Source organism: Elgaria multicarinata, chromosome 3, assembly GCF_023053635.1.
Source record: "Elgaria multicarinata webbii isolate HBS135686 ecotype San Diego chromosome 3, rElgMul1.1.pri, whole genome shotgun sequence".
Classification (NCBI taxonomy): domain Eukaryota; kingdom Metazoa; phylum Chordata; class Lepidosauria; order Squamata; family Anguidae; genus Elgaria; species Elgaria multicarinata.
In genome coordinates this window covers 55,953,689-55,971,702 of record NC_086173.1, presented here as the reverse complement: position 1 = coordinate 55,971,702, position 18,014 = coordinate 55,953,689, and the positions used below count along the sequence as shown (strand labels likewise).

The following is an 18,014-nucleotide window of genomic DNA, read 5'->3' as shown; positions in this document are numbered from 1 at the left end:
AGGCAGTAAACCTGTATACACCAGTTGCTGGGGAACCTGGGTGGGAGGGTGCTGTTGCACCATGTCCAGCTTGTGGTTCCCTGGTCAACAGCTACCTGGCCATGGGGTGAACAGAGTGCTGGACTAGATGGACCCTTGGGCTGATCCAGCATGGCTCTTTTTATATTCTTTGGTTTTCAGCTGTAATAATAGTGCCCCTCACTTTAGTGGTTTGGCACTGCCCAGTACCCAATGCAATTTTATATTCTTGTGGTTTCGGGGCAAAAGAAGTGGGTGGCAGGGTAGCTCAGCGTGCGTGTTTCTATGCCTTCTTTCCTTTAAAGCCCCCCTCTCTTTTTTCACACCACAGCCCCCACACAGTCCCAATGAAGTTTCTATTACTTTTAGGCATCTGCACCTGATGAGACTTCATATTTATGAAGATTAGAAACATGCTCCACTTCCCCCCCCTCCCCAATATTCTTTCACCTTTCACTTGGCATTTTTATTTATATTAAGATAATGGATGAGGGCTCGCTTGCAACCATTCCGTTCTCATCAGAAGAGGGAGATGTGCCACCACATGCATATGTGTGCTCAAAGGTAGCATTGTGTTGACCTTTGCTGTGACTCTTGGTTTTGTTTGGTGTGCTTAGTGTTCCATTAATGGAAGCACTGAAGTGCAACCAAATCCTCTTTTTGTTTTTAGGCTGCTCTCTGTTAAATGGTGTGGATGCTTCTGCAGAATTTGCTCATTAGCCTGTTATGCTTGGTGGTAGACATTTAAGGATGATTGGGATACTTCCCACTTCAGTCTAGAGTGTGAGAAGTTGTGTTTCTTCATTTAAAAGACACATGGCCATGGTTTACACTGCATAGCACAGAATCTAGTACCATATATCAATTCCACAGGGTGTCAGACTTCAAAACCAAAAACTTCTAGCCCTCAGAGTTGTGAAGAGAAGCATGAAAATATGTGAGCAGTAATTCATTATAATGTTCATAAACTCTAAGGGTTTTCCATGGGTCTTCCCCAGTCAAGTAACTGCTACAGGGAAAGAGCAGATATGGTCAGTACATTATAATCAAAAAGGCATACAGGTTTTTATACATACACCTCTACCATGCCAATGAGTTCCAAACATATCTTAGGTTTCCTCTTGTTCTAATTAAGCCGCCCATGGGTCTTGGCACCCTCTCTGCAACGCATGCATTTTTCACACGCTGCCTGTATTAGCATATTGTACATCTAGCTTCAATTCTTTTGGGACATGGAGACCAGCTTGCAATGAGCACTGCTTTCTGGGCTGATGGAATTTGGATTAAATTCAATTCAGCTGAAGTCTCTCTCTCTCTCTCTCTCTCTCTCTCTCTCTCTCTCTCTCTCTGTCACACTAGTCATAAATATTTATCGTATTCTGAGCCAGGCAAGCTCCAAGTGGCTTTTACGAGCCTTTTGAAACCCTTGCTCCAGTCTGTAAGCCAGAGCTATTGTCTGATCTCATTACAGCCCTAGTTTGATGGATTGCTTGCTTGCTTCTATTTCAGAACTGGCTTTAGGAGTTTGCGGAAAGCATCTCCCATTTTAGCTTTTTCTATAGTAAAGCTTGGTGTAAATAACCTGGTGACTCCCCCATTCTCTTGGAGCAGAAGCAGGCTTCTTTCTGTCTCTCTGGTGTCAGCGTGGACCTTCTGACCATGCTTTGAAGCCAGGCTGATGCTCTCTGCCCTTTTTGCAACAGCCTAGTAAAACTCATGTTTTAAAAAGCTGTTATATGCTGGAGCGGGGGAAAGGGCTGGCCAAGGCAGTCACACTAAAAGCGTTCACCACCTTATAAATTCACCATCAAGTTCTGTTCTGACATCTGGAAAATCCCCCTTTGGTTCTGAAAAGGGCTATGAATTCTTAACTCAACGGCTCCATTTGTCCATGCTTAGAACTGGGTGTGGGTGGGTGTTGGAGATTTTGATTCAGACTTTAAGGATCGTTCGCTGAGGTGACTGCAAAAATATGGGGAGAGCCAATCTAACCTGTGCCCAGCCATGCTGCCATGGCCTTTGTATTCTTGGACCTATCTGAGAATAATGTAAGAGGTAGGAAAATAACCTAGGTCATTTTCGGATTCCAATTGGCATTGTGAGATACCCTAGTTCAGAGGTAGGCAGCCTGGTGCCCTCCAAAAGTTTTGGACTACAATTCCCATCAGCCCCAGCTAGCATAGTCAAGAATTATGGGAGTCATAGTCCAAAGTATCCAGAGGGCAACAGGTTGCCTAGCCCTGTTTTTGAGGTGTTCACCTGCATGTGCAAGTAGGGCAAGGGCCAGACTAGATGGCTGTGGCCCCCCATGTCCCTGGGTACTCCACATCCTCCCCATGGTGAGCTAGAAGGTGTGACGTGGGTTCTTCTCACATTCTTTCAAATGCAACTAGAGCTCTCATCAAAAGCAAGGATCCTCTCTTGAACATGCAATCCTCTAATGCATTGGTAAGCTGCTATGCATCTCAGGAGCTGCATGGAGATGGGCTGTGAGTCATAGAGCAAACTTCTTAGATCTTCTACATTCCTCACTGTTCTGTTACCCTCAGTGGCATTTCCCTGCTTTGGAACTTCAGTTAGGCTACTCCACGCATGATGCTCTTCCTACTTGGCAATGAACCATGGCTGCCAGCGCTCAATATAATGTGTGGAAATCCTGTGTGTTTCTGTCTGGCTGTAAACACACATGGTTGGAAGTGGCTCAGTTTTGTTTTTGTACTTGTGGTGATGGTAGGAGTGAGGGGATTGGCTCAGAATACATTCTGTCTTTACCACAAGAACTGACTCAGAAGTTGAGGAGATTTCTTCAGTGGAGGCAAATGAGAGCTCTGTCTGACTCTGTAGAGCATGGGTGGGCAAATGGTTCACTGAAGCCAGTAGGCAACAGAACTCCTTCTGGTCTACAAATCTTTTTGGCTGGATACTTTGGCCTACAACTCCCATCAGCCCTAGCCAGTATAGCCAATGGTGAGGGATCATGGGAGTTATGAGCCAAACATCAAGAGGGCCACAAATTGCCCACTCCTGCCCTAGAGCGTAAGAAGAGAGTGAGTAGATAATACAGACTGTAGATGGAAGGGACCATTGACAATTTCATGGGAAGTTAACAATCCTCTCAGTTGGGACCCTTTGCGGCTGAAAAGGACATCAGATAGAATCCCTTTTTTTCTGCCAAAAGGAGTTCTGGCTCCAGCAAACCAACGAACTATAGGAACCTGTGGAGCTGCCACCACCTGGGAGCTCTTGAACCCAGGTCAGCCTTCCAGCTCTTTGTGGTAGCTCAAGGGAATGGAACTATGTTTCCCCTTAGTCACACATGTACACACACAGGGCCAGTGCCTCTGTACTGCCCTTTTTTTCTTTTCTTTTTGGGCAGCTGCTGCTGCTATTCCTGGCAGTATAAGGGAAGCACAATCTTAGGCTGTTTCTACACCAGCCTGATAGTCTGGACTGGTCATGGCTGAGTCTCTGTGCATCCAAATGATGCACAGGGACTCCCGGGGCAGTAGGGGATGGGCACAGGTTTTCCCAGGGATAAAGAAACCCTGGGAAAACCCCATTCTTTCCACAGTCCTGGGGCAATCCTGAGACCACAGGTGGGGTGGGCACCTGTCCCAGCTTCTTCCCTCCTCCCTGCAAGTAGTGGGGGTCAGCAGAGGGAAGGAGCTGGGCAGGGGGCAGTCCAGGGACATTGGGGATGGGGAGCAAGGTTGGGGCTTTTTTTTAAAAAAAAAAACCTTACATTTTGCTGGAGCGCAAGTGTGCTCCAGCTCCTTTTGCTTTTTTAAAAATATGGCGGCCGCAACAGATGTGACGTCCCTTTTCACTTCCAGGACATCGCGTAGCTGTCTGAACACAGGCCAGTGATCCCAGGAGCAGGGAATCCCAGGAGCTGGGAATCCTGGGATCATCTCCTCAGTGTCCCTCTACATCCCTAGGTGTAGAAAGGGCCATAGTCAGAGGGTGGGGGCTGTTCTGATGAACCCCCATTATTATTTTTCTGCAAGGGTAGAGGAGGTCTATTGCAGACGGAGACTTGCACCGGCCCTGCAGACCCCTCTGGCTTTCTGCCTCCCATGTCCACACACACTTCTTGAAGCTTCCGATTGAGGAATTGTGTTTGTTTAACCACATGGTAGTGAGCTTGGAAACAAAGACAAGTAGTAGGGCAAAACTGAGGGGCTGCCTTCCATTTCAATTACTGATTTTATTGAGAAGATTCCAACCTGTCTTTCAATACAAACATTCCCAAGGTGGCGAATGACCATTAGCATAAAATACACTACGCGATAAAACATTTTAAAACCCATAGGTAGAGTGGCTGTATAGCAGTCAATAAAACCCCATAAAATCAGACTGGAGTACTTCAGCCAGCAAAAGCCTGTCAGAGTTTTAAAGCCCTTTAAAAAATAATAATGGCCAAGATCTCTAATGTGGTAGGTACATCTCCACAAGCAGCTGGTGCCATATGCATTTAGAGTTTTCCTTCTGTCTGGTGTCCCACAATTTCCATTCACATGGAGGGATGAAGTCAGGACACTAATACGCCTCCACCTGCCTCTGCTGTAGAGCACAGTCTCTAGGCGCTTATAATATCCGTGCTCTCTACGCCGCCTCTGGTTTCCCCGTACGCCCTTTGGTAAATGTCATCTGGCTCAGCCATTTCCTACTTGCGTGCTTTCTCCTTTGTTCTTCTGCTGGCAGCTTGTTCTCCTTTGGTGAAGCGTGCCTGACCACGCACTGTGGCCTTGTAGGCCAAAGAAAGGAAAGAAAAAGAAAAGCCAATCAGAACTCGCCCATTGCTTTTGGTTTTCTGATGAGGGAAAGAAATCCCCAAGGCTTAGGTAGGCCATCCAGCTCAGAAGCAAACCAGGTATTTCAAAATTCTGAGAAGGGCACAATCTGAAGGATAACTGTCTTGTGATCCACATGTTTTCCCAAGAAGTGCAAATTAGGCCGGTTTGCTTTAAAAATGCAGACCAAGCCAAATTCTCCTCCATCCATAGTCCTAACTAGCTTGCAGAGTGCAGAGCACAGTAAGAACTCTTTGAGACTGTGAAACTGCGTACCTTGCTTTTGAAAAACATCTTCTCTTTTTGTGGGTCATTAGTATGGAATGGCTACCCCCTATAAACTGCCAGACCTGGCCAAGCTATTTTGGAAATGGGGTGGTGGGGAGAATGCACTCTTGGTCTGTGAAACATTTGGCATTGTATTTGTTGGCAAAAACAATCCCTAATTAGGAAGGCTTGTTTGAGTTGAAATTCTTGGCCCTTATGTTTTTGCTGAAGCCTAGTTAGTAAGCGTGCGTCGCACATGTTGATTTTTCTTATTTGGACTGTCACTCCTGTACAGGCAACGAAAATGTCTCTACAGTGGGTATGTTTGTCATATGTGACAATTGTACATGCGGTGTGAAGGCACATAAGACCAACAACAGCATCAGCAAAAACCTTTTGCCCATGTAGCAGTGTTTAAAGCTACTGCACAATCCACTTCCACATTTTGATGAAGGTTGTGGTTGCGGTTGCCACTGAGAAGGCCCTCTCTCGTGTTGCTAACAAATGCACCTCTGAAGGTGGCATACCAGGAGAAGCGCCCACCATAACAGCCTGAAAACATGTGAGGGGGCGGTCTTTCATATAGCCTGGTCCAAGCAGTATAGGACTTTATAGGTCATACCCAGCACTTTGAATTCTGCTTGGAAATACACTGGTAGCCAGTGAAGCTATTGTATCAAGGGAGTCATGTGCTGCCTGTAATTAGGTCCAGTCAACAGTCTGGCTGCAGCATTCTGAATCAGCTGAAGTTTCTGAGCAGTTTTCAAAAGCAGCCTCACATGTAGAGCATGTTGCAGTAGTCTAAACAGGACGTAACTAAGGCATGCATGACCATGGCCAGATCAGACATGTCTAGGAATGGGCGCAGTTGGCACACTAGCCCCAGCTGTGCAAACGCACTCAGGGCTAGTGCTGAAACATGGGCATCCATGTTCAGTGCTGGATCCAGAAGTACACCCGAACTGTACACATGCTGACTGGGTTTAGAGCCGTGTAACTGATGGAGAGAACTGTTCTGTATCTTGCTTAGGACCAATCTAGATGAGATTGCATTCACATACTTTCTCCAACCAGAGTCTTGTTCCAGATTGGGGCGGTGGGCTGGGCTGCTATTTATATGTTTTAAAGCTATTCGTGCAATTGGTAATTGTATGAATGGTGTCTACCTAGCCTGACCCTTATTCAGTCCATGACAAGAAAGCACTGGTGTTGTTCTGAATTATGTGTAAATATGTTCAGGTGTAGTTTGTTGTCACTTGCTCCTACTCTTTGCAATTGTCACTTATTAAAATACTTACATGCCATATAAATGGTTGTGTTGATCAGCAGCAATTTCCACAAATGACCCCATTTGCAAATGCTTCAGGGAATGCCAACTTGCGACACAGGGAGCAAGGGTTTGTGGCACTCCTGGGCAGGGTGGCACATGAGCCTGGCAGCCGAAGTGATCTACCCACCGGGACCAAGTAGCACTTACCCAGCCACCACTTGCTCACTCTGGTCCTCTCCAGATCCCATTCATGGTAGAGGCAGAGGACCCTTAGTGAGTGGAGCAGAGCCAAGGGCACCTGCATTCATGTTTTAGCTCTGCTGTTGACTGGAGAGCTGACCAGCTTCCTTGCTGAATTTCAGTGTTTCTTTAAAAGTTTGCGTTCATTTGGGAAGGGAAGTGTAAAGTCACTTAGGCTTCAACTTTATTGGTCTCCTTTCCCTTTAAGACGTCTCCTCCTCTTGCTTTTAGCCTCCGACCACTGGACATTGAATTCATGAGACGCCTGAGCAAAGTGGTCAACATTGTGCCTGTCATCGCCAAGGCGGACACGTTAACGCTGGAGGAGAGGGACTACTTCAAACAAAGGGTAAGGGGGATGGGGCCTCCTTGGGCCTTTCTGAGGCTCTCCTCTCCTTCTGCAGCTTCTTCCCCTGCACACTTCTCTGAAACCCAGTCGCTGGCCAGGAGCCCAGCACATTCCTTGGGCCCCAGCTCAGAGCAGTCTTGCATGGTAAGAGGAAAGTGTTCATCGATCTCCAACCCCTTGCAGGTGTTTCTCTTGGCTTGCCCTCTCTTCAGGGAGGGGGAAATAAAATTCTGATTTTGATTCTTTTCCCTTTTGCAGTCCTTTCTCCAGGTGGATTTTAAAACAGAGGCTCTGATAAAATGGCTGTGGAAAGGGAGACTCTGTGGGTAACTCAGGAGCGTGCTAGCCTCTGAATTTCCTGCTCCTTGCTTCTCACCATCTAGCTTTTCAACTCACATGTTTAAGCCCTTCAGTCTTTCCTTTTGCAAGAGAAAATGGTGCACATGGGCCAATTCCCCACCGCGAGGGCCCTTGTAGGCTCAAGCAGGCGACTCAAGGGCAGCAGTCTAAGGCCTCTGTGCAACCACTGTGTGAGGCTGCATTAAAGAACAGGGATCGTGGAGTTGTCCCAAAAACATCCCCCAATTTTGACACTCCCTAATACTGTGCTGCACTTTAATATGCGTCTAGTTAACCAGGTCCCCAGCAGTCTTGTGGGTTTGTTTGCTTGATTGATTTTACTAGATGTAGTCTTCCTTCCTTTGAACTCAAGGCACTGCACATCGGTTTCCAAGTCAATCTCCCATCCAGACACCGTCCAGATTCAGAATTTCAGCAAGGGTACTGCATCATGGGCCTTACACCATGCCTTGGGTCTAGTGGTGGGTGATGAGGACTGTGGCCTCCTGTGAAATTTACTGCAGTTCGTTACTTTTCTCAGCACTCTTGGGAAAATTCTCTCAATAAGGGCTTTTCAGTGGCATTTTTATCTAATAACACACATGTTCTGTTCCCTGTCTTCTCGTTCTTAGATCACAGCAGATCTCCTTGCCAATGGCATTGATGTGTATCCCCAGAAACAGTTCGATGAAGACTCTGAAGACCGACTAATAAATGAGAAGTTCAGAGTAAGTGAGCAAACCTTGCCTGCCACCCACCATCTTGGCTTTTGGCCTGAGCCTAAAGCATCCTTTTCATATGATATGTATTTCTTTTATTTATTTGATGTATTTATTAGGCACTTTCTAAAATGTGTTTTCGAAGTAGGGCCAGTCCTACCATTGAGAAGAGTTAGGCAGCCACCTCAGGCAGCAGATGGGGGGGCGGGCAGGGAGTTGCAGTAGTCTGTTGGGAGGACAGAGCTGTGTGTGCCCCACAGCCAGCCCTGCACCCCTGAGCTAGTCTGCTGCCTTCAGGTGCAGTGGAGGATGCTATTCTGTCACCTATGTTGAACTAAGATTCAATGGCCAACTTCGTTGGCTTCTATGTGTGGAATAGAGGAAGCAGAGTGCACCATGTGTCCACCTCAGGCAGCAAAATGTCTTGGGCTGGCCCTGTCTCTGAGCTATGTGTGAAATCAAATCTAAAATTAAATTAAAACAATAAAATACAGCAATTAGCAATAAAAACCAAATATAATATAAAAAGGGGTAAAACAAATGCCAGAGCCACTAAAATTCACATAAATGAGTTACAGCCAAAATACCGGCCAGCAACATTGTGAACAGAGGCCAATAATAAAATGGTTTCAAAGGTCTGGGAAAATAAAAATGTCTTGCCCTGGTGTTGAAAAGACATTTAAGTGGGCGCCAGTTGAGCTTCTCACAGGAGAACATCCCTCTGGACTTCTTTTGGAAGGGCCACTTGGATAAGGGCCTCTGCTGCTGATTGAAGGGCATGGGTGAGTAGGTACATATGGGAAAAGGCACTCTTTTCAGTACTGAAGTCCCAGGTTGTGTAGGGCTTTACAGGTCAAAACCAGCACTTTAAATTGGGCTTGGAAACCAATTGGGAGCCAGTACAGGCAAGGAAGGACTAGCGACATGCCAGGAACGTGTTAACAATCTCACTGCCATATTGTGCACCTATTGTCAAGTCTTGGAAAAGAGTAGATAGCGAGGGACAATTTTGCCACTGAAAGTCTGAGAATTCCTCCTCTCTCTTGGAAAATGTACAAATGAAAAGTCAGTCTCTGAAAAAAAACGTGTCTGGTTGGGCTATGACTCCTTGGCCTCTGGGTTTCATTCACCCCAGTACATGGGGAAACGCTTGACAGATATGCTGCAGAAAATGCCAAAAGTTTCAGAAATAAGGGGGAGGGTAAAAGGAAGTAAAACAAGCTATTTCCAGCTTTTAATATGGCTTTGATTAAAGGGAGTTGGATTTCATGACACACACACACACACACACACACACACCTTGTTTCTAACAGTTCGCAATTTCATTGTAGGAAATGATTCCATTTGCTGTGGTGGGCAGTGACCAGGAATACCAGATTAATGGAAGGCGAATTCTGGGAAGGAAAACCAAGTGGGGCACAATTGAAGGTAAGAGTTCTTGCTCCTGTTTGTTGCTTCCTTGCCATCACTGGGGCTTTAGATTGGCAAAGAAACATCTAAGTGTGCAAAGATGGCTACAGTTGTATTTAATCCCTATTGTGTGGAAGTGTATTTTGCTGCCCTCTGCTGCACACCATGAGAACCTGCATAGAATGAGAACCAGCTTTTGTGGCTTAGTTGCTCACAAACATGTCTGACTTGGAAAGCGAATAGGAATCCCTTTTGTTTCTCAGGGCCAAAGGGTATTCTTTTATTGTTGTTGGATTTTGGAGCCAGGATTTTGGAGCCAGGTTGCAGAATAGAGCTGAGGATAGTATAGCCACCAGTCTCAGCAGGGACTGCAGATACCATAAGAAGAAGTGTTAATGATTTGCTGCTCGACCAGAATGTTCTATTGCCCCAGTGTGAATTCTCTATCTCCAATGCAGACTCTCTGTCTTTACAGGGAAGTTGATGACCAGGGAGTGAACATGTGGCTCTCCAGATGTTTTGGCTATCGTCTGTAGCCAGCATAGCCATTGGCGAGGGCTAATGGGAGCTGCCCCCATTTTGCTAATGGGGGGAAAACATCTGGGGGCCACATGTTGCCTACCCCTGATGTAGAGATAACAGGCTACAAAATGCAGTCTGCAGAAAATATAAGTCCAAAGTCCCTAGCCTAGCCTAAAACTGCCAGAAGAAAGAGGCCCTCGTCTGTTTTGAAGTGAGGTATCCTCCTGAAACTTCTTCAAAGCACTAGCCTCACTTTATAGTCTACCAAATGGTGCCACGGAGTAAGGAAGCAAGAGACCCCTGGTAGAAACTGCAGCAGCAGCGACAATGTTGGGGGAGAGGAGTGGCCAGGCAAACACAACTTGGGGCTGTGCTAACACATATGAAAGGCAGCAGGCAGTGCCAGTGTGGTGTAGTGGTTAGAGTGTGGGACTGGGAGTCAGGAGATCTAGGTTCTAGTCCCCACTTGGCCATGGAAGCCCACTGGGTGACTTTGGGCCAGTCACAGACTCTCGGCCCAACCTACCTCACAGGGTTGTTGTTGTGAGGATAAAATGGAGAAGAGGGTTATGTATGCCACCCTGGGTTCCTTAGAGGAAAAAAGGCAGGATATAAGTACAATAATAAATAAATAGGCAATTGTTTCTGTTGATTTATATAAAAATGCATATCTCATCCTTCAAGAGCCCATGCAGCACTCAGAGTGGCTCACAACAATTTAAAGCTACAATACAATATAAAACCATATATTCAATGAGAGGAACCAGGAAATAGGAACAATATTAAAGGAACAAGAGTGCTTGGAACTGCCTCCCAGAACAGCTGTGTGATGCCACTTCTCTTACTTCCGTCAAATCTCTCCTCAAAACCTACTTTTTTCATGGCACCTTTGGCACAGCCCCTATTTCCCATCCTTTACTGTAACTCAGTCCAAACATGTGTAACTGAAACCACGTCCAGGTCTACGCCAAACAGGAAATAACACTATGAAAGCAGTTTGAAAGCGGTATATGGAATGTGGATTGGGCCCTAGCAGTTATCAGTGGACTTCAATACTGTTATAAAGCAGTAGTGTAGATCTAGCCCAGGTATGACTTCCCTGTGTAGCTCTGCCTCTACATTCCTCTTGCATTCTGTAAATCACCAGGTACACTAATGCTGCTATACAGTTAATAAAAAGTATTTAATCCATGTTATGTAGGAAATTTAATATATAGTAACTGAAAGCTGTGTGCACAAATGGGGTAATATTTTTTGGAGGGGCACCAATTTCCCATTGTCATTCTTGCATTTATCCCAGTCATGAAAGATGCTGGAATCCTAAAATGCTGAGAATAATGTCGACAGGAAGTTTTTTGTTTTTTTTATCCATAGTTTTTGTAGTCCGTCATACAACCTCATAAATCAGGCTGAGCCCTTCAAAAATATAGGAGCAAACAGGCATATACTTGCTTTGAGCCCTTAGGATCATGATAGCATTGAATCGTCCTTGACACATTAAGTGGAGAGGTTTCCAGAGAAATGTGTGCTGAAGTAACTACGCATATATAATAGCTTAGCAGAAAGAGGACTGTCAGGGAGATAGAATCATAGAATAGTAGAGTTGGAAGGGGCCCATAAGGCCATCAAGTACAACCCCCCTGCTCAATGCAGGAATCCACCTTAAAGCATATTTTCAACAGCATTAATGTTGATTTCATTGAGTTTGCCCCCTCTTCTGTCTGTTTCTTGGTTGCACTGTCTCCCTCTGTTGGTGCGTCAGTCCTAGGCAAAGTTTGTGCTTGTATTTTTTAAATCATCTGAGTCAGTGGGAGTGTTAAAATACAGGTGCATGGTAGATTTCTATGCCAAAGGGATTGGAGCGGACAACCCGCCTACCATGTTCCACTGAGGCTTATTTTCTGGGGTTGGAGGGGGGTGATACTCCCCACTACTCATACAGGAGCATGTGCAAAGTGAAATATCTCTTTCTTCTGTAACACACCAGTTTCCAGCACAAGTGAAAAATGTCCTCATGGCTGCCTTCTCCTGGCATTCTGTAGGCAGAAGCATATTATTAAAAATGGCCATCTCCTCTTTCTGGCACACTTCTCTGTAGGGTGGGGAGTTCCACGCAAGAGAGGAAATAAGCCCCAAACTCTACCTTCAAGCTGCCTTTAATTCAGTTTCTTGCCTATCTGCTGCCCTTCACGTTTTGGAGACATTGGAAAATGTAGCAGTCTCTAAATGAAATTGTACAAGTAAGCACTGCACTAGAAGGTGTATGGAGAGAGAAAATACTGGACACATCCATTCTGTTCCTTAAACTATCCTACAGAAAGTTGTTCCCAGTACCGTGGTATATCCGTCGGGGGCAAGGGCATGGAGGCAGCTGCAAGTCCTGGAGTTCAGAGAATTTAATGGCATCCCACTGGAAATGTCTTCCCTCACAATGGCCTCTGCTGCATCAGCTGGATCATCTAATGGCCCCATCTTGTACCATCCTCCCTTTTCCAATAATGTTGTGAATCTAGACAAGCAACATTTATTTTGTTGCTCTTTTCTGGTTCTGTAGGTTTCTATGAATCGTGATTGTTTTGGCTCCTTAGAGGAAGTGTTTTTCTGAAACTAGGATTTCTGTAAGAAGATCGTTGGTTCATTTTAAGCCTTCTGCTTCCCCCCTGTGGCCAGTCTTTGGTAACTCATAAAAGCAGCAAGGCCATCACAGAGCAGGTGGTTAAAAGATTCTTGGAGAAATGGCACCTTCCTGTTTGTGTATAAGAGATAAATACACCCCCTCCAGGCAATGCCATTGGGGCACTATCTGAGGAGCTCCTCCTGTTCTTCTAATGTAGCCTTTCCCCATCCTGGTGCTCTCCAGATGTGTAGCACTGCAACTCTTATCAGTCCCAGCTATGCTGGCTGAGGATGATAGAATGTTGTCCAACATATCTGGAAGGCACCAAGTTGGGGGTGGCTGTTACAACCTGTCTAGAACTTGAAAGGACATTATGGGTGGATGGGTTTTGGGGAGGGGGAAGGCTGCCCAAACTATGCTCCAGCCAGCTGCTCGCTCTTTGTGAATTGATGTGACTTTTGGAACACTGTCTCACTCTGGAATTTTGATGTTATGCTAACATCCAGCAATGTGTCCTGCTTTTACAGTTGAGAATACGACGCACTGTGAGTTTGCTTACTTGCGGGATCTTCTGATCAGGTTGGTAGCTCCTTCCCAGATGGGAAGAGATGGGAAGGGACCATTCAAGGCACCTTAATTTTCCTTCTGAAATTGAAGGACAAAGTGTGTACAACTTTGTCTGAAGTGGCATCAGAGCCACTGCAGCCTCGTCGACCTCACCATAGCTGGCGAGAGCAACTCAAAGTGACACTTGAGTGGAGCTGAGGGATTTCCCAGGCCAGCACTGACCTGCCATGTCCTAGGAATTTGATAGAAGCAGTTGACCTTGTAATGAGTTAGACCATTGGTCAATCTACCACAATACCATTTATATTTTATTTATTTATTAATTACATTTTTATACTGCCCAATAGCCAAAGCTCTCTGAGCAGTTCACAAAAATTAAAACCATGAAAAGCATAATAAAACAACTAACAGTCTAAAAAACACAAATACAAAATACAATATAAAAAGCACAACCAGGATTTATAGTCTTAGTTAGAGGTCTTTCTCAGCTACTGGAGATGCCCAAGATGAAACTGGGATCTTGTGTGTGTGCGCGCGCGTGCGCATGCAAAGCATGTGCTTTGCAATTGTGAAATTGCCCTTCTCTATTACATTCCAGTATCAAACTGCTGTTGATTTTGTTTCCAACATTAGAGATGAATATAACACTTTTAAAAATATATAACCATCTCTTCTCCTTCTTGTAGGACACACATGCAAAACATCAAGGACATTACCAGCAGCATCCATTTTGAAGCCTACAGAGTCAAACGCTTGAATGAAGGCCAGAATGTGCTCTCCAATGGTGTGGCTGACAAAGAGGAGTTGGTGGCCAATGAAATGTAACACTCCCAAGCCTGAGCTAGGACCTCATTTACTCTCTTCCTCTCCCCACTCCTGCTTACTCTCTTTTAAAAAAAAAATCATATAAGCCTTCTGCTGGGATTCCACTGTTCTTTTCTCCTTTCTGCCAGTGATACATACGCTGCTGATGTTAACTGACCAAATAACAGTACTTTCTCTAGTAAATGTAGTCTCTCTTTTCCAGTCTCTGTGGTGTGAAACATCTAATATGTTCTTCTCTTTAGGGTGTAGTAACAGACCAGTAGGGAAAAATGAGATTGCAGCTAATGTCAACAGGAAAAGCTTTTCTTGGTTCCATGTTTAACGTTGGTTGCAGCCATCTTAGCATAGATCCTCCACTGTGATAGGCCAGTGCCCCCTTTTCTTGGAACTTAGTGGAGGCACTGCCATTGATCGTAGCAATCCCTGGCTCTTGAGGCCCAGATGAGCCCTGCTAGAAAGCAGAAGTTGATATTTTCCCTGTCGGTTAATCTGGAATGGAATTGTACTTTCATAGACATCATAGATTCGTGTTGTGCCATATAGTATGGGGCATGGCTGCATTCAAGAGCAAGGGGGATGCCTCACATTCCTTATCCCGTCCAAGCAGCCTCACCCACTCCAGAAGAGCAGCATCCGGGCAATCCTGAAAGGGTGAGGTCGGTCTGGACATGGCAGCTTTCTTTAGCAACTTTATTCATACAGGCCTGGTGAGAGGCTCAGATGGATGCTAGGCATGTTGTACCACAGCATCTTCCTCGTTGCATAGAAGGAAAAGGAGAGACTTAGAGACAAGCCCATTTCTGCCTTCTTTGTTTCTGTGGTTCAGGTCTATGGAAAACTTCCGGAGCCACTCAAATTACCTTGTGCCAAAGGTTTACTCGTTTGTAAACCAGGGGTGGGGGTCGTTTTTGTTTGTTTGTAATTTGTGTAAGTGTATCTCTCTCACTCTGTGTGTATCTAACTCCATCCATTACAGGTGAAGATTTTTATGACTAGTTACGGCTTTTAAAGTGAGAGTAAAGTGATCAAGAGATGAATTATGACCACGTGGCACAATTCTGCTCCGCACGAGGCATCTCTTACTCTCACTCATCTTATCTCTATCCCCTTTCCTATAAAAAGCCAGCAATAATAGGGAGCCACTTTGCTCACTAGAAAAGTGAAGTGGCCTACTGTGGAGTAAGTGTGTCAACTCTAATAAGGACAAGCTGTTCTTAGCAAGTGCAGATCATCTTGAATCCCAGAAGGCATCCCTCTTCTTCATCATCATCATCATCACAATCTCCCTATCTTTCAGGGTTGGAGTCCCAAATCCTGCTGCCTTCCTAAACATGCATATGTTCGTTGTACACACACACTCGATTCAGGCTTCTGTTCAAATGCTTGGTGTATGCCTGCCTATTATAGATGCTCAAACCGTTTCTGCAATGCCAATGTAAAAGAGCCCAATTCTTAGCATTGTTGGCTAACCTTCTCCATTATCTTCTCCAAGAGGCTAGAGAAGCTCTTGGGGGTCTGGATAGTCTTAACTTATTGCAATGTGCAATTTCTGTGTGTAACCCTTCGAACTGTGGCTAAAGCTCCCCAGGTGTGCATATGTAGACATGCTATACATCTTGTTCATCTCTATGTGAAAAGCCATACTTCATGAAAATCAGAGTCCAGGATCTTGCACCCATTCTGCAATGTTCAGCTCTTGGTCACAGATCCAGAGTCCTCATTGAGAGTGCCTTCTGATGAAGCCAGAAGCTGCACGGGTGCAATTTCTCCATAACACTGGAATGGGGAAAATCCTGCGTTTGCTAAATGTTAACCTGAATCAGAGAGACAGAAGCCCTGTCTGAGAATGGCCATCTAATCTAGAAAACCAATATATAATCAGTTTTCACTTTTTGGGGGTGTGTGGGGAGTCTTAGTAGTCAGCTTTATAGAACTGTCTCTTTTTATGCCATATGCTGGTATGCTCATCACAGCTCCTTTTTGAAAGCAGAAAACTCTGCCCAGACTGCCCTCTTGTGGAGCCCTCAAAAAAAGGAAGGGCGTGCTGACTCTTGGCTTTCATAAAAGGCGAACCTTCCAATTCCATCCTGCTCATTCAGGCACCAATGTGACCCACGCTCAGCAGGCAAACCTTAGGGGAATGCTTCACACCTTGACACACCACAGTAAGATGCCAGCAGATGGCCACTTCCTCTTGCAGGTGTTCATAGTACAAGCATGCAATCTGATCTTCACCCAAGACTTCCTGTGACCTTATCTGCTGCTTCCATCCTGCCCAGAAGTGCTTTTCTTTCCTAAATCCAACTTGTCAGGCATTTTGTTTTCTTTGGCAATACAGGCCCCTGATGAATAAACTTTCAAATATTCTTTGCTCAGAGGCTCTCCTTCATTTTGTGCTGCAAGTAAACCTAAACTGCCCTTTTAACTTCCATGTTGTCCCTCCAAAACTAAGAACAAAAATGGTGGAAACTTAACTGAGCTGTGTTAAGCTGAGGAAAATTATTTTTTTTACTTGCTGACTTGCTATATTTTAGCAAAATAAAAATTGTGTATTAACTAAAATATATATATTTCAAGTGTTTAAGACTATGAAATGGAGAATGTCATTTCCCCCCCTAGATACACTTTAGCAAAAATAAAAATGCATCATATCTTGTTTGCCAATATCTCAGCCAGCAAAAGCAAGACAAAAATGGCTTTCTCCTTTTATATTGTACTTGGGGCGGGGTGGGTGGGGGTGCTGAATAAAACCAAAAAAATTCATCCAAATCTATAAAAACGGCCTTTTTGAGGATTGTATGCATTATGACAAATTTAGTCCTGTTTTGTATAAATAATAGTGTTTAATATGTATTTCCCAAAAATAAATGTTTCAAATGGAAAATGTCAGGAAAGTTGTGGTGTTGTTTTCAGGGCCAAAGAGTATAGGGTACAATACTCTGGAGGAGATTTGGAGGGTATGTGGGGGGGGGGGGAGGCTGTGGAGGGAGAAGAGAGGATGCAGAAGGCCCGTTCCACCAGTGGTATTCTTCCACATGCAGAATGAGGTTTCTGGATGTAACCCTCTGCGAATAAGCTAAGAGCTTTTACTTGAGGACTGCCTCAAGGGAACAAAGATGCTTTTGACAACTGTCGTCTTCAGGAGCTCTTTTGCACAAATGCTGCTTGTAAAATAAGGTCCCCCTTAAATGAGAAAAAAATGTTACAGGAAAATGGGTGCATATATGATACTCCCCACTCTCCCCCCCCCCCACTCCTTGCTAACTCTTAGGGCTACTGTTTTTTGCATTTACCGATTAGTACAGGTATATGCTCATTGGCTTTAAAACAACAACAAAAAACCTGGTGGCAATCACTAAGAGAAAACCAACCCACTGAAACAGTTTTACATTTATGCCATAGGATAGGTGATTTCTTGCATTTACATGATCTCAAAACTTGTAGGGTCTAATTGGTAAAAATCAGAGCCTTGAATTGTTGGGAAGGCTACAGGAACGTTCTGCTGGTTTTCAACTATCAAGAATCGTCAGATCAGAAATCTCCACATAGCACTTAATACTGTAATACTGTAGTAGTCTAGCCTCAAGGCCATGAAGCCATAGTAACATTTGCCAGATCTGAATATGAGAAGAGACAGTTTACATGCAGTGAAAAACATTCCTTACAATTACTGTCCCCTGATATTCCAGGGTCAACAAACACATCCAAGATCATGCCATGTTGGCAAACCTGAGAGGCCCAATACATAGTGCAAGCACCAGCATTTCCCACCCATCTGGGTTCATTGGGCTCTCCAGCATCCAACCACAGCCAAATAATGAATCTGCCAAACTGAGCATCACTAGCGCAATGCAATTACACCTTATTCCATATTTCTATGTCACCTCATCCGCTGGCCTAATCCAAGGGAAGGGAATATAACTCCACAGGAAAGTTTTGAAGAGATGCCAATCAATTCCTCATTGCCATTCTGTAGGACCTCCATGGCAGACATGACATGAACCATTCAAGTGCAGCCCTAGGAATAGCTGCCAGTGACTGTGCTTAACATTTCTTGATTAATAAGAACAACAAAGGA

General features: G+C 44.8%; 1 protein-coding gene across 5 annotated transcripts in view; it reads left to right on the top strand.

The window, feature by feature from the left end:
• The window catches only part of SEPTIN9 (septin 9), a 257,294-nt gene extending 240,488 nt beyond the window's left edge, over window positions 1-16,806 (top strand). For 4 of the 5 annotated variants that reach the window (XM_063120375.1, XM_063120374.1, XM_063120378.1 and 1 more), the window contains 5 exons: window positions 6,820-6,937; window positions 7,909-8,004; window positions 9,327-9,423; window positions 13,072-13,123; window positions 13,798-16,806. In XM_063120375.1, the coding sequence (XP_062976445.1) occupies window positions 6,820-6,937; window positions 7,909-8,004; window positions 9,327-9,423; window positions 13,072-13,123; window positions 13,798-13,936 (502 nt within the window). In that variant the 3' untranslated portion in view covers window positions 13,937-16,806. The remainder of the gene's footprint in view (window positions 1-6,819; window positions 6,938-7,908; window positions 8,005-9,326; window positions 9,424-13,071; window positions 13,124-13,797) is intronic. The other variant, XM_063120379.1, reaches the window with a different exon arrangement.
• Window positions 16,807-18,014: the final 1,208 nt, after the last annotated feature.